General features: G+C 36.1%; 1 protein-coding gene across 11 annotated transcripts in view; it reads right to left on the bottom strand.

The window, feature by feature from the left end:
* Positions 1 to 12,114, bottom strand: part of LOC136125949 (sodium channel protein type 2 subunit alpha) — an 89,804-nt gene extending 77,690 nt beyond the window's left edge. For 9 of the 11 annotated variants that reach the window (XM_065880958.1, XM_065880961.1, XM_065880965.1 and 6 more), the window contains exons 1-3: positions 11,848 to 12,114; positions 10,820 to 10,938; positions 188 to 277 (exon numbers count right to left, since the gene is read on the bottom strand). In XM_065880958.1, the coding sequence (XP_065737030.1) occupies positions 188 to 277; positions 10,820 to 10,938; positions 11,848 to 12,114 (476 nt within the window). The remainder of the gene's footprint in view (positions 1 to 187; positions 278 to 10,819; positions 10,939 to 11,847) is intronic. The other 2 variants (XM_065880966.1, XM_065880967.1) reach the window with 1 other exon arrangement.
* Between the last annotated feature and the right edge of the window lie 5,396 nt (positions 12,115 to 17,510).

Below are 17,510 nucleotides of genomic sequence, written 5' to 3'. Positions count from 1 at the left end.
CAACTTAATGAGCCAGTGCAAGCTTTGTCCTACAGAAAATCAGTGGTTGAAATGAACTTGAATCACTGTCTAACTGGTTTGTAGTAGCTAGTATGATTTGCTAAAGAAACTGATGAGGTCTCAAGATGTTAAATGCACATAAAGGGACAACAATATTGCAAGATTTTTTTTTAAATCTTCTACTTACTCCACATTCTTTGTCCAGTCTGGAGGATTACTCATGGTCATAAATACACAGTTGGTAAGAATAGTGCACATAATGAGCACATTGAATAAAGTAGAAGAATACCGTCAAGGAAGACAAAATTCAGTGGAAAATTTCACTTTCATACACCATATGTCTTTCACCACCATGAAGTTTAGAACTTTTATGCCCTTATTATTTTATTATTGAGTTTGCTTTTTCCATTTCTGTAATTTTAACAACTCCATAACCAAGTCATGTCAGGCCAAGCCATCAATTATTTGGAGGCTACTTATGTGATTTTAGTAATGAAAAAGATTAAATGAAAAGAAATTAGCTGATTGGTAAGTAATTTATCAATTTAAGTTTTTTTCTTTCTTTAATGACAGACTCAACGACTGAAGTGCAAGCTCAGCATGTATGAAGACTCTGACAAAAATTCAACAAGAGAATACCAGTAATTACAGTCATCCCACATTATGCATGGGGGATTGGTTCCAGGACCTGCAGCGGACACCAGAATCCACGGATGCTCAAGTCCCATAGTGGGCCCTCTGTATCTATGGTTTCTGCATCCTCAGATTCAAGGAACCATGGATCCTGAACACTGTACACCACCTACTGTTGGTTGAATCTGCAAATGTAGAACCCATGGATATGAAACCCATGGATGGGGAGGGCCGACTGTAACTGAATGCATTATAACTCCATCCTAAGGGTCATCTGAGTGGAATATCTTCAATAAAATTCTTTCTAAGTGGAATATATAATATACGGTGATTGCTCGTTAAATTCTGAATAGTAAGAGAAGATGGCTGGTGTTAGTACTGACATTTCTTGGGTTTGTAACTGTGGCCAAATTACTTATAATTTCCCTAAGCCTTGGTTCACTTTGCTATAAAAGGGAGAAAGAATAACCATTCCACAGGATTGCTGTCAGAATCAAATTAGTTAAAATATATTAAACCTCCTGCAATTTAATGTGCCTTGTACATGGTAGATACTCAATAAATTACTTTCTTAATTTCCTAAATCATAGAGAACACTACTTATAAGAAACATGTGGTTTGTTTCACTCTACCCCACTTTGCCTGTGTAGGCATAGCCAATGCAGTTCACTCTCCTTTATACTGAAAAACAGCAACAAAAGCTCTTTAAGAAAACTTTCAGTAGTAATACTTGAAATAACTTTCTTTCATAGTTAATAAAAAGCACAAGAAGGATTCAGCTGTACTTATGCAAAACAAGAGCTTTATCAATATAGATTTAGAAACTGTATAAAAATTCCAGTGAATAAATGCTATTAATATCACTTCTCACTCTTTATTTTTATTTTTATTTATTTATTTATTTTGCGGTACGCGGGCCTCTCACTGTTGTGGCCTCTCCCGTTGCGGAGCAACAGGCTCCGGACGCCCAGGCTCAGCGGCCACGGCTCACGGGCACAGCCGCTCAGCGGCACGTGGGATCCTCCTGGACCGGGGCACGAACCTGTGTCCCCTGCATCGGCAGGCGGACTCTCAACCACTGCGCCACCAGGGAAGCCCTCACTCTTTATTTTTATTATAAATCTTCACATTATTTACACATAGTAACATATCAGCACGATTTTAAGTGTAGTAAAATAGAATAGTGTTGTGTTATCTATATGTTGTGTTATGTATTAATCTATAAAGGAAGCTTCTTTGCACCCGCAACTGACTTTAGTCAAAGCAATCATTGATTTTTCATTTTGACTGGCAGTGATGCAAGGCACATGCTTGATTCTCAGCTTGTTAAAATGCATCCACATGAAAACAGTCATAAGTGAATGGTGTGGATCAGCCACATGAGGGCACTACAACCTAGAGAACACAGAAAAACACCATTTCAAAGAAGAAACATTTTTCCTTTATTGCTACAAAGAAACAAAAAGTAAGACAAAATTAAAGATGACTTGCTATTAGTATATAAAACTAGAGGATCCTCTGTGTCTGTTAGGCTGCTAGGCTCTACTGGAGAAAATGACTCCTCTTGGTCGGTTGGCGCCATTCAAAATACATGGTTCCCAGCCTCACCCACACTCAACACAGTCTAAATATTTCTCCACTTCACTGCACCTCCTACTCTGCAAAGACAATTCCAAATATTCTTCACTCTTCTCTGACCTCCAATCTTCTTCCTTCCCTCCCCATTTCAAACTCATGACCTTATTTCCTACTTCACTGAGAGAAGAGATAGGATCAGAATGCCATGTCTTTACTTCCCACCCCCAAACTGACAAACCTCTATGTAATAAGATCCTTTCCTCCTTCTTGTTTCAATGGGGGGAGTTTTCAATCCCTCTACTCATACTCTGGACACCTTCTACCTTTCCAGAACACTTCAGAAATCTCTTATCTCTTCTTTCTCTTACCTTTAACACTTCCCACTCTATCTACCTCTTCCTATCAGCACAAACTTGCTTAAGTCTCTCTTATCTCGGAGGAAAAAAAGAAAATACTTTCCTATAACCCACAATCCTCTAACTACTTACTACTAACTACTTCTCTTTTCCATTTCACAGCCAAACTTCTTGGAAGAGATGTTTATCTTTACTTTCCCTCATTTATCTATCACATCCTTAGCCTACCAGTTTTCTTTCTAAATATGACAAACATCTTCATGTTTTGTCCCTGAAAACAAAAGGATAATTTTGAGTTCTTATTTGACTTGCTCTCTCAGCAGCATTTGACAAGCATGATTCTTCTTCCCCCTTTCATTATGTTCTCTTATTTTTGCTTTCATGAAGTCCCAACCCCTTGATTTTTCATGTCTCATGGACAATTTTTTTGTATCCTTTGAAATGTTATATTTCCCTTTTTGAAAAGGACATCAGATATCCAAGCCATTTTCCCCTCTCCTGCTATATTTATCCTAGTAAAGCTCATCAACATACATAGCTCCAAGTACATTTACATGCCCACTGATCTCAAGTATTTCTCTCCAGACTAGCCCTCTCTTCTGAACTCAACTGTCCATGGTACCCAATTGTACATATTACATCTGCATTTATATTTACTCATTTCATTGACACTTCAAATTTTTTCAGTTCTAAAACTAAACTAAAAATCTTTTCATCCTATTCCTCTGCCCCTCTAAAATACTGCCCCTTTGACATCTCTGTATCACAGAAAATGGCTCATGATCCAGTCAGGAACCTAGGAGTGATCTTGCATTTTTCTCTTCCTTAAACCTCCACATTCAACTTAACACCAAATATTGTCAATTCTACCTGCTATGCCTGGATTCAGTGAACTTTTCCCCCAATCCTCATATCACTACATAGCCCAGGTGTCCATCAAATCTAACCTAGATTACTGCAATTTCATCTAAACTGGTCTTTCTGAATCCATGTTTGACTCCTTTCAATCCTTTCTGCATACTGTACCAAATGACCTTTGTAAATGTAATTTCAATAGCTTTCCACTACCTTAGGATGGCGATCAAATATCTTACAAAGAGTGAAGAGTCTAGGAGATCTAACTCCTCTCTACTTCTCCAGTTTCAGCTTCTTTACTCTTCATTCCACTCTCCCCAGTCCAATATTATTGCAATTGTTTTAGGTCATGGAATTAAATAAGCTCTTTTTCAAGTCAGGATCTTAGCAAATATCACCTCTTTTCCCTGGACATGCTCTCCACTTCACCTAGCCAATTCCAACTTTTTCTCCAGCACTCAGATTAAAAGTTATTTTCAGTAAAATGCTGTGCACAATAGCACATTTCCTGATTAGGTCTATCAGTAATACATACTTGTAGCACCTGATACCATTCCTCCAATGACTGATTTTAACACTGATTTTTTTTTCTGCTAGGCAGTCAGCTTCACAAGGGCCATGTCTATATTGTTCACCACCATACCTTTGCCATTTTGCAGTGTCCGATGACTATTGAATGATGTCAGTTCAGAAGATTGTTTATTACTAAGTGAAGTAAATTTTCCCTTTTTAATGATATATTTATTAATATGGATCAGAAATACAGCATGAAATTTGTTTTCACATATATCAAGTTCACAAGTTTCTACACTTTTTTTGAAAGAGAGAACACTGGATAAATATAAAGTGGAAATTGATAGCCTCATGAGATTTATGTCACGTAACAGACTAAGCCATGGTTTTATGACTCTTAAAAATATTTACTCCTTATAATGATAAAAATTAAGTATATATAATAATGTAAAATATATATTCAAATATTAATAAATAATAGAAAGAGTGAATATTACCCAGTAAGTCAAAATTAATAAGTCATTACACTCAAACTCATGTTTTTCACATTGTATGACTATCATTTTAATAATAAAAATATGCTTAAGTTAAAGATCCTGACAGATGCTCAAAAAGGAAAGCAAATAAAACTATTTTGCTTTTAAACCAAATAAGAGATAACTAGAGTCAGGTTTTTATGCTATTAGTTTAATAGATAATCTCTAAATAGAGAGTTTCAAAACCCATTACTTTTTTAAATCACTATAAATGCATTTTATCAGTCACATATCTTTAAGATTCTCGGAGTTTGGTGAGTGATTGAAATAGTAGGATTTCAGATAATGATAACAAATATACAAATATGAAAAAAAATGTAGACATGGTATTGGTGATACCATACATTGAAAAAGTATAGAAACTCCATGTCAAGGTAGATTTCAAGGGGTTAGAACTAGTAACAAAACGCATATATTTATTTTCTAAATATATATTCCATGACATCAACTAAAGTACATTTTTTGAAAGAACAATGAATCCTAGAATAGTATTTCCTTAAGAGACTTTGTATATAAAATAAAATAGAGGTAGGTTAACCTCATATAATATCAGGAAAAAAAGGATTTTAAAATCTATTAATTTCTCTATACCAGATATTAATAAAAATGTGTTAACCTTTTGATTGATACTAACCCGTCAGTTGGCAAGTCTAAAATATTTCCTATGTGTGTAAGATGAGGAAAGACTTCAAGTTTATACTGAAAATGGTTTATGTAACTTTTGACATGGAAACTAGATGTCTACCTCTATATCCATGTAGGTAGGATGAAGCAGCATGAGTTTTAAAGTGATGAACTGTGGATCAGATGCATCCTTTACCAAACACATGGGCTTCAGCAAGTTAATTCTTTAAGGCTCAGTTTTCTTGTGTAAATGCAGATAAGAGTCCTAATACTTTTCTTAGAGGATACAATCATTTTTATTACTATTAATCATTTGTTTATTCAACATAAAAATGTAGGGCGTTTCTTTGTTATTCTTTTTTTTCTTTGTTATTCTTAAGGAGAAGACATCGTTTGTTCTGTCCAGGGGCTTTGTAATAATACATAATATCCAGAGAAGTTGCAGAGAAATTTTCAACTTAAAATATATATGAACTAGAGGTAGAAGATAGTTTTATGTAAGAGGTTTTCTAACATAAAAATGGAGAATTCAAAGCAAAGTAAGACAGGCCTCTTTCTACATATTGATGCATATTTGTGAGACAGCAGAAATATTGACTAAATGTCACATATATATGTGACACACATAATGTTAACTCTTGAGTTGTTTAATTTTGTTATTAACAAATTCCTAACTACGTGATAACTTTTGAGCATTAAAGCAGGAAAAATAGAAATCATAAGCTGTTTACCCTCCTTTCCCTTAGACCTATATAATTTTGGGGTTTTGATTTCTACATAGATGAAAACCGTGATTTTTTAATTTCTACATAGATACCATATAATTTTGGGATGAGCTAAAAAGCTCACTTCCTATTTAATGAAATAGTAAGTTGGAGCCACTGAAAATAACCTTTGAAATACACAGAGACAGAGATACTGGCAATGCCCCCAGTACATTATTTATACCCGAGGGTTCAGAAATCAATTTTCTTCTGTTAGATGGAAATTGCAAAAGACCTAACCTGAAGTTTTAGCTCTGCCACTTATATAAAATGTAGTCTTAGAAAAAGACTAAACATGTGTGGGCTTCAATGAACTCATCTGCAAAATGAGAAGGCTGGAACTGACCACATTATGTTTTGGTCGATTAACAGCTCCTAACTCTGGTGCTGTATAAACATTTTGTTTGCAAAATCAAGCCTCAAGACAGTAGAGATTTGTACAGAATTCTTTGTGGAATTCCTTAAACAATATGAGAGTGTTCCTTTGCTAATCTTGCAGCAGCTGCTCCTAGAATTGTAGCTACTACTACCAACAATAGCTGTCCTGGCTACCAGTTATCATGTTCCTACCAAGTGTTAGTCATGGTGTCAGGTACTTATGTAGTTATTATTACTGATGTATATATAACGATTGCAATTTTATAGATGGAGAAACTGAGATTCAAAACAGTTGGAGTAACTTGGCCCAAGGTCATGGAGCCAGTAAGTAAATATCAGAGGTGGGGGTTGAATCCAGGTTTTCTGAAACCAAAAGCTGTGTATTTTCCTACCCCTTATGAATGATAGGTAGTTCTGCATTATTGTGTGATTTGGAGTGTTTCAGGTCTTTGCCATCACTTTAAATACCATCCATACACTGACATCTCTCAGTTATACCTCCAGCCCAACCCTTTTCTGAACTCCAGACTTGTATTTCCATTTAACTTCTCAACTCCTCCACTGAAAGTCTAATAGACCCCTCAGAAAAAAAAATATGTTCAAATCCACACTTTTGATTTTACCCAGCATATCCCTCCACCTAATGTTGTCCCAAGCTCAAGTAACTGCATTTTTCTTTCTTGACCAGACTAAACACTTGGAGTTTTCCTTAGCTCTGCTCATTCCCTCACACCCCATGTCCAACTGCTCAGCATATCCCGTTCAGCTCTTCTGAAAAACACATCTGAATTTGATGACATCTGCTACCCTCATTGTTTCCACCAAAGGCCAAGCCACCGGCGTCCCCTGCCTTCATAATGGCAGTAAGCCCCCAATCTATCTTCTTGCTTCCATTCTTTCCCCCCAGGCAGCCTGTTCTCCACACAGCAGCCAGAGTGATCTTTCTCAAATTTGAGTCAGGTGATGACACTCTTCTGCTGAAAACCCTCCAGTCATCTCTCCCCATCTCATGCAGCATAAATTTGGTGTCTTCACCACAGCCTACAACTTCAGCTCCGACCTTCACTCTCACTGACCTCAGCCTCTCCTACTCTCTGCCTTTCCCACTCTCCTCCAGGCACTCTGGGCTCGTGGCTGATTCTAGAGCACACCAGGTACACTTCCATTTTTATCCTTTGCCTTCATATTTGCTATTCCCTTTTCCCCTCAGATTTCCATGTCTCACTCCCTCACTTCCTTTGACTCTCTATTCAAATGCTATTTTTTTCATAGAGGACTTCCCTGATCATATGATTTAAAACAGGACCTTGCCACTCTTCTCTTTTTACACTGCTTTATTTTTCTTAATAGCACTTATCACTAGCTGATTTATTTTTATTATCTCTCTCCTCTCAAACACACACATACACATGAATGTAACCACATGCGAGCAGGGACTAGGTTTGGCTCTATGTTGCATCCCCGTGTCTAGAAGAACATCTGCCACACAGTAGGTACTTAGTAAATATTTGCAAATGAACAAATGAATGAGTAACAAATGCAAAGTAAAGGAGAGTGTGCGTATTAAAGTAAAATAATAAAAACTGACATGCAACACATTGAAAATTCTGATAGGGAATTTTAGGAATATGGATTATTTTTTACTTGTTTATTATCTAGAAAATATAACCATATTTTATTTAACTATTGAAACAAGGTAATGGGCACATCAACAGCATTTTCAGTTTTCAAAATATACCCTCACAAAAATATATTAAGCTAAGATTTTTCTGCCAAAATCAAGAAACAAAGCTAATTTGATATGCAACAGCTCCTAATGAAGATAACAACTCTTTAAGAAATAAGTCAGGATTTTCGGTGGAAATAGAGATACCAATCTAGGTTTAAGATACAAATTTCTTGATTGTGACTGGCCATATTCTGGATTATAAACTAATGATAATAAATACACAACAACCTCTTAACTGTGCCCAAGACCCACCATTACCAACCCCAAGCATGGTTATCTTATAGCAAAAGACACTTGAAGTCAGAAAACCAGGATTTGAGCTTAGGATTTGCGTTGTGAGGAATAAGACAAAATCATTGGGAAAATCACCTGCAAACTGTACAGTATTATTTACATCAAAGTTTACGAGGATCTCTAGGCAAATGTGCCTTATCACCAAAAGACTGAAGAATGTGTCTATCAGTCTACCTGCCTTTTCTCATATCTCTACTCCAAGGTGAGATATCTGAAATATAGTATTTTAATTCAGGCAATCAGAGATTTTTAAGAATCTACTTTTTCTACGTTGGAAGAAATCTGTAACTATATGCCATTTGTAAGGTTCTGGGAGAGTCAACCGTTCAGTTTGGCAAGTCTTAGATTTACCTGGCTGCCTTCACATTTCAACTTGCACCACTGCAGGCCTCCTAACAACTTTGCCCCTTGGAGGTTTTCTTTTCTACTGGGAAGCAAGTGCAAACCTTCAAATTAAATTGTATCTTGATTCCTGAATAGCCCCCACCATAAACTCGGTCCTCAATGCCCAGAGTCTCTGATCAGAACTTCTAAAACTGCTCTCATGCTCTACCACTGGAAGTCTCTTTTCCCAGACGGCATTAAGTTAGGGCTCCTGGGTCTCCTAATATAGAACTTTTTGGAGTGGAGATTATAGATTTTCAAAAAAAATACTATCTCCCCACAAAAGTTTTAAAACAACAAAAAAATCCTGCCTTTTCCTATAACATTGGGCTTTCTTAATTTTATTTCATCATTCAGTTTCAAGAAAAATCGATTTTTCTGACCTCTTCAAACCTTCCATTTTGTCAGTTGTTTTGCATCTAATTATTTAACCTCTTGACTCATTTGTCACTTATTTATTCAATATGTACTCTCTCAGTATTTACTATGAACAGAGCATTGGGCTAAGTCTGAATTTTCCACATAATTTCATGTATAAATTGTGATTATATAGGGATGTATAATTATTTTTAAATATAATAAATAATTTATGGAAAGATTTATTCAGTGCCCAGATTATAAATACTCAAACATAATAATGGACCATAATTTATAGTTCAAGAGACTCAAATCTAAATCTCAATTTCATTATTCATTCCTAAAGCTAACTCAAAGCATTTTTTCTCCCTGTACAACTGGGTTCTCTTACTTGAAAAACAGAAGTAAGGAATCATTATTGCTTAAAAAAAACTAACAAAAAATTATTAAATGTTAAAACATGAAATTAACGTATGAAATTAAAATATGTTGACGTCTATGCAAAACTGGTGGCGGGGGTGAAAAAGGAATGACCTAGAGGTTAAAAGGAAACTGAATTCCAGAATGCCACGCTTCTAAAGACATCATTTGCCACAATGCCAGGCAAGTCTGGGGACATGCTTTACAGCCCCTCCACCCAGAAATTAGATGACTTCCCTGTACCAAGCTTATCCCATCTCTTGAATTCCTTATCTTTTCTAATTCCCTACCATATCTAATTCAAATATTTTCTGGGCCTGCTAGAGGAAGTTAAGTTTTTACTTTGTAAGCCTTAAAGCCAAGCCCTGGGCTGACCATGTTGTAAATTGCAGGCAATGACTCTTTCTAATTAGGAAACAAAATTTAAAGTTGTCCTACCTGAGACTTTGCTTAACTTTCAGTTTCCCCTTCCTTACCTCTAGTTCCTGATATATATCAGTTCCTCATCCTAAGGCCTTTGTGCGCTTCCTGTAAATGCCTCTGCGTAGCACAGCCAGTCTTGCAAACCTTTGCTTCCTTGGTTGTTGTAGGGCTGGCTGTCAGCCAGATCACTGTCCCTGGCCTGGAATAAAACTTCTCATTCACAACTACTCTATTTACCTTCAGGAGTAAATCAAATCACCATCTCCCACCAAGGCGTCATCAATTCCATCTCTAGGAAGTAGATACTTCATGAGGAGAATGAAGCATGAAATGAGGATATATATGTATAAATAGAAATTAAACCTTTGGAAAGAGATAATTGTAGCAGGACCTGAGACTTGAATAAAACATAGGAACAAGTGACCCAAAAAAGTGACATTTGAAAGGCTAATGTGTATTCCATCACAATTATAAACATTTATAACTCAAAGCTTTCAAATGCTAAAATGAAAAGCAGAAAGTAGTAAAATTCAGATGAAAAAGATATAAAATTGTATAATTCAGATTATGCATATATTTTCCAAATGTAAAGTAATGAAGAAAATTAACTCACAGAATTTACCCATTATATAGATAACCTTGTAAAATTTGAAGACTTATAAAAGGAGAGCCTGGTAATACTGTCAAAATTAATGAAGAAGTCTTGGATGTAGTAGGCAATTCAGAGGGAGAAGAGGAGGAAAGAATAAAGAAAGAAGTAGTAAGTCAGGGAAAGAAGAAATATTTGGAAGATGGGGCAAAGTGTTTCACTTACCTATGATCCCATTTTGCAATAATGCGAACTGTTGAGTAAGAGGGAAAAAGAAAGAAAGAGCACATAACATTGCCAACCACGCATATTTCTGAAAAATTCCCAACTCAATAAGTCAGTCAAAGAGCAAAATCATATTAAATGACTATTTGAAAAAAGGATATGAATGTACCAAAATCTTAATAGCTAATTTTCTAATAGGGTTGAAGGGAGTTAAAATGTACAGGGCAGGGGTGGCACTGAATCGAGAGATTGCTTTCCCTTTATTCAATACTATAAACGTCTGAAAAAGAAAACAAACACATAAAACAGAATTTAGAATCTTAGTATTAAAATTAAGAATATTTTAAGAAAAAAGTGAGACAACTTTTTAGAAATATTGTCTTACAAAATATAATAATATACTAATTACCAACATATGACATGATGCTGTGTGCTTTCTCTTTCTGAGCCCTATAAACTCTCCTAAATTTCGTAAGTGATATGAGGATTTAAGAACATAAAGAAAATCTGTAGTCACTGCCATAGGAATACTTAGCATCCTTATCAAGATTTTTTTTCCTTATCAAGTTTTAATATCAGTATTTAAAAACTGTAATTATAACCCACAAAGAGCTCAAAAATGCGGCTTTGATTCGTTTTTCAGTTAGATAAAAATTTTCTCAGAGGAACTTCAGGGTTTTCCAGAGGTGGTGTTTGATCACACTCTTTTTTGGGCACTTAAAAGCCACCTGCTTTTATTTCTTCTGGGGGGAGCCATGGAATGGGCAAAGTTTATGGTGTGAAGGAATAAACCTGCTGAAGATCAAAGTACCTTATGTAGAGCTAGATATTGTAAAGAGGAATTTGGATACTACTCCTGGAAATATTTTTACTGCATAAAAAAATATACTCCTTGTCTTAACTTTCTGCTTCACCACACTGTAAGGTAAACAGACTTTTGCCCTTCCTCATTTCCCCCACTGCAGGATGCCCCTTCAGTTCCCTGCCTGTCCTGGACATGGGTTCAAATGAGTGCTTCCAGAAGGCTTCTAGGGTAATGGGGCCATTACATGGTCAAGCCTACCTAGTACCCTAATGATACTTCAGACAGAGGGGACGAGGCGCAACATTCTTCACCTGACATCCCTGGCCCTAGCCCGGAAGCAATTAGGAAGTAGGGGAAGTAAAGGCAACTTGACTAAGAACTCACTTTCTTATTGATATAGTAGGGGTCCAGGTCCTCCAGGGGCTCTGACACCATCTCTGGAGGAATGTCTCCATAAATAAATGGAAGGGATTTTCCTGCTTCCAAGTCACTATTTGGCTTTGGGCCATTTTCATCATCTTCATCCTTGCGTTCTTGTTTGGGTCTCTTAGCTTTCTCTTCTGCAATGCGTTGCTCAATAGCAGCAAGGGATTCCCTGGTAAAGAAGCGGAAGCTGTCAGGTCCTGGCGGTACCAGCACTGATTGTGCCATCTTTTCATCCTGCTCCTTTAATCACTGTTTAGCTCCTTGCATAAGAAAGTGCTATGGAAACGAGAGAGAGAGAGAGAGAGAGAGAGACAGAGAGAGAGACAGAGAGAGAGAGACAGAGAGAGAGACAGAGAGAGAGAGAGAGAGAGAGACAGAGAGAGACAGAGAGAGGGAAAAAAAGCAACGGTCATTAGGATAAAACGTGACTGTAGCCAATTACATGATACTGAGATAAAATATATAAACCAAGCTATCTGTAATATTTTACTAAGGAAGTTGCACTTGGCACTCAGGGGATTCTCCTGCATGCTTTCATCTGCTTGCATGGAGATCTATCTTTCACATTCAGTAGGTGTCTATGAGGTAATCTAATCTCCCACTCCCAAAATGTTTTAAGTGAAAATATCCAACTCAGAGCTCAGAAATGGAGAATACTGGTTTGTGCTTGCTGTTTCACTTGTGTGAATATTTTGGCAGCCATCTTTTTCAGCATCCCTTCTGAAAAAAATATCCGAGATCCATAACAAGAGATGAATAATTACCAAAAACTGCAGAACCTGGGCTGTGCAAAGATCTTGCATGTATCTCTCCATTTTTTTCCATGTTCCCTTTGGCCTACTTTTCCACCTCAAAGAGCTTATTCAAAATCAACGCACCTGGTAAAGAGCTCTGGAAATCCTGAAATGCCAGGCTGTGGAAACATAGGTAGATACTGCTTGAAAGCAAGGGAGCGGGAAGGAGCAGGGAATGCCGGATTGCATTTGGAACTGCTCGGAAGCTGCACAGGAAGGGACCCAGCTCCTGCCAAACCAGGCAGGAAGTCACCCACGTCAAGAGGTCTGGAGCTTGGACCCCCTGGTTTAGCAACCTGCTGCTAGCTAGTGTAATTGCTTCTTAGATTAACAAATTTGCAGTACCTTAGGAAATACTGTAGAGATAGCTCATTTTCTCAAACAGTGCCCATTTCTTAAGAATCCACGTAGCAGATTTGGACTTGAAAAAAATAGTAAGTTTAAGATAGTTTATCTTTTACATGAACTCCTATTATGCTGGTCTTTGTGATAACATAAATGGAGTTTTACTGTATTCTAATCATATTTTACTGGGCTAACATATATAGCTCAAGAGAGCACACCAATCATTTCAGACGTTATCTCTGAATCAGTGGCAAGAGTTTCTATGTTTTTTGAAATAATACAACCAAAATCTTGACTCCAGAATGCCATCTATATACAATCACTTATCTGTTTTTCCTTCTTTTTAAAATATCAATCCATTTTAACCCTTACCCTACAGGAATGAAAATTACCATTTAATTACATGAGGTGCATTTTCTAAAAGTAAAATTCATTCACATCCAGATCATTTCTGTAGATATGCTAGATCAAACAGGGAAATCTAAAATAACATAAGTTACTGTACCATTTCCACATTTTTTTTTTGAAGTAGACCAGGACCTTTCAGCCACCAGCTAGAAGACTGCCCTCTCAGTATCACAGAGCCTCCAATACATCCCTCATTTTCCTCACCCATCCCCAGAGACCCTTAGGCCTAGTGACAGGCATAGGCGTGAAGAAGGTCCCTGCACACTTCAAGGAGGAACCTGCCATGCCTGGATGCTCTAATAGAAGAGACATGCTAAAACATGCAGACAGCAGCTTCAAAATGAAAGTGGTCCTCTGCAGATTCCCCCAAGGATTCTACTGTAAAGGTAAAGAAGCATCACAGAGAATAAGCATAATAAGAATATTAAAACATTACCCCTGCAGAATCTTTTACACCCAGAGTTTAGGATTGATAAGCTGGCACCAAGAAGACTGCAGCTAAAATTCCATCATGCTTTTTTTCTTTTTTTCATTTTTTTTTAATTCTCCTTCAAAGACCACACCTAACTTCCTGTGAAAGGATTCTGGTAACTGAAGTAAGAACAGGCATTTCCTGTGCGGGGACTACAAAATGGCATTATTATAACTACCACTAGAGGGCGGGGAACTGTGAAGAGAAACCCCTCAGTGTACACACAGAAGCATGTTTGAAGCAGCCCAAAGCTCTCAGTAATGGAGCTCTAATCTTCTACAAGCTTTTCTTAGAACAGAACATTAAGACTTAGCTGGTTTGAATTACTAATTTTGTTAACTGATAATGTTTCCATTCATGCTTTTTATTTGCTAAGCCAAATTGAATCGACACAAATAACTCAAAGTAAAAAGAAAGTAAATAAAGAAGGGTTAAAAATAAAAACTCATAAAACAGCAATTATATTAATGAAAGTCTTACATACATGAGCTTTAACATTAGCCTCAGCCCCAGAGTATCTGAAATCCAATAAAGGGCTCTGATAGTTCAACAAAGAGGTGGCCTTTGTGCTATCTAAGTTAACTTTCCCTAGAAATAAAACTAAACTAATGGGATGCCAATATTATTTTATCTCTAATTTAAGCGGCTGAAAAGCAGCCAGAAAAAAATGAAAGCCAGTAAGATACTAGATGCCAATACTTAGATTAATAACATAGTTAAGATTTGCAGGCTAACTATGTGCCTGTCACTGACCGGGCTGAGTCTGTATGCACTATATCATTTCATCCTCTCCGTAACTCCATCAGATAAAGGCTTTCATGATCCTTATTTGAAAACTGAAGAAAGGAAGTACACTGAGGTTAGGAAAAGTTACCTAAGATCACACAGGCAGGATTCAAACTTAAAATCTGTGAGCTTTATTCAGCCATAAACAAAACAAAAACAAAGAATAAAAACACCTCATATAACTAAATCCTAAAATAAAGATTAAATAAAAATCTACGTGGCATCAATTATAATCAGAAACAGTCATAATGATTGTCAATATATTTTTTACATATTTTCTAGCTTCACCATTTTCATTAGAAAAGGTATTTGATTGAAACAAGCAAGAATAAGATATAGCCAAAAAGAATTTTTTAATCATTCTAGCATGTCTGCTTTGGTTATAGAAGCAAAAGAATGACCCAAAGTGGCTTAGGTAAGAGAAAGAAAGAAAGGAAGAAAGGAAGAAAGAAAGAAAGAAAGAAAGAAAGAGAGAGAGAGAGAAAGAAAGGAAGGAAGGAAGGAAGGAAGGAAGGAGGGAGGGAGGGAGGGAAGGAAGGAAGGAAGAAAGGAAGGAAGGAAGACAGGAAGAAAAGAAAGGAAGAAAGAAAGAAAGAAAGAAAGAAAAAGAAAAAGAAAAGGAGGAAGGGAGGAAGAAAAAAAAAAAAGAAAGAAAGGAAAGCAACATGGGAATTCATTGTCAAGGTTTATTGTTTGGGGCTAGCTATAGGCATGCCCAATTGATGTTACCAGCACCTAATCATACTGCAACCTTTGGCTCTGACTTCTGTGGTGATAGCTTTTCATTCCTCATTGTAGTAAGATGCTATAGCATCTCTGGCCTCCCAATCCCCCAGATTTAAATCCAATCGGAACAAAGACCCAGAAAAACTCTCAGCACATCTCACTGGCTTCAGTTGGGTCACATGCTCATTCTGAAGTAATCAGGCTGTCCAGGGTGATGCAATGCTTTGTGCTTTGATTGGCTTCTCCTAAGCCAATGCCTCATCCTGGACTAGGGAGGAAATCCTACTTGAAACCTATGAACGGTCAGGGGTGTGGAATCACTCAGTAACAGGAACACACCAAGCTGTGTGCATTTACATTAATTGTAGGGTCACCCCTTTCTTTCCCATTGATCCTAGCCAGTGAGTGTGTCTTAGGATATTTAAAATGGTGAACACAAAATATTTTACCAAAACATCCAAGACATACGATGAACAACACCTATTTTTTCCGTCTCAAAATGTCTTTTGTAAAATATAGATAAGAATCACAGTCTCTTGTTACTGATTTCCCAGGATGACGTTTTCAGAAGTCAACATAGTAGTTTTTCGTGCATTTGCCATGACCCTTGTTAACATCATGCTGACATTTTATGAGAATGCTAAATGACATGTTACATGGTTTTAAATTTCATTCAGTTGTACTACTTTTCAGACAGAAGATTTTGTATTACAACTTTCAAGGCCAGACACTATATTTGGAAGACCCATAAATAATGGGAAAGGCAAGCAATATAATTTTAAGTGGTTGGAAAGAATATTAAGAATTGGATTTCTAAATTCCAATGACATTTCTGTTTTCCTTTCGATGTCTTGTTTTTAAAATTTGTCTCACTTATAAAAGAGGAACATTAATTTTCTAAATTAAAATATAAAAGAAAAATTAAGGATATTATTACCCATGCTGATATCTACAAAAAGTTGTATTACAGTGATATGAAAGAGCAATAACAAAGAAATAATAGTATATGACTCAATTCCTTTCCACAAAGATTCACATTTATATTAATAAGTACTCTAAAATTAAATTTATACTAAGAAAATTGGTGGCTTATTACATTTTATGGATAAGGAAATAACTATAAAATAGTTTATAATTGATGATTGTGGATAAGTGCTCAAAAACCTTAGACGATTTTGTACCTAAGAGTTAAGAAAGCTGAGAAAGACTAAGGAATATCTTTTTCTGAAAGTGATCTTTTAATCCTATTTTACAATTGTAATTTTTAATTTTCTTCAGCACATTAAAGTAATACTGGAAACATAAGCTAAGGGAAGATTTGCTAAGTATTACCTGGAGATTTATTTTCTGTATTTTCTAGTTTCCTTAATCTATAGGTTTGACTCTATTTTCTCATGAACTTTTTGATCATCACTTACTGTGTTTTTGCATATCCTTCTTCCTTTAACCTTGATCCACTAGATCATTTCCGTAACTAACAATTTCCGTAAGAGTGAGAAAGTTCTGAACTACCAGACTTACATGTTTTCTCACTACAGATTAGAAAAAGAGCATAACAGAAAATAAAAGACATATGCTCAGTACGTACTGTTCAGATAAAATGTCACTTTTCTTTAAATGCTAGTTTTAGTTACAACACTTTTTAAAAACCTTATTTTCAATATTTTATAATCATATATTTGTTGAGCAACACTCTTTATAGAAGCATAGATATTCCTTTAAATGACTGTTATCTTTTTAAACACATTTTGTTTTTCTTTAACAGAGATGTACTCCAGTGCTATCATGATCCCTGGGAAATATCATTCAAGGTAACAATAATCACTTTCATCAAATTTCCTGGGAAAAAATAAATTATATAGGAAACATCCCTCCATTTTTATACAAGCATTTTCATTTTATTGCAGGTAGGGTGGCAACTTGTTTCTACAACCTTTCTTTATCTTCAGATATTTTAAATGCATGTTCACATCCGTGAAATACTTCAACCCTGCCAAAATGACTTATCAACTGGAAGTTCACCTCTAATCTGATTACATACTAGTTTGTTTTTGATGGATCGATCATACTAGAATCATTGAATTCTATTT

This window comes from Phocoena phocoena, chromosome 7, assembly GCF_963924675.1.
Source record: "Phocoena phocoena chromosome 7, mPhoPho1.1, whole genome shotgun sequence".
In the NCBI taxonomy this organism is placed as follows: Eukaryota; Metazoa; Chordata; class Mammalia; order Artiodactyla; family Phocoenidae; genus Phocoena; species Phocoena phocoena.
This window is presented reverse-complemented; position numbering and strand designations above follow the sequence as displayed.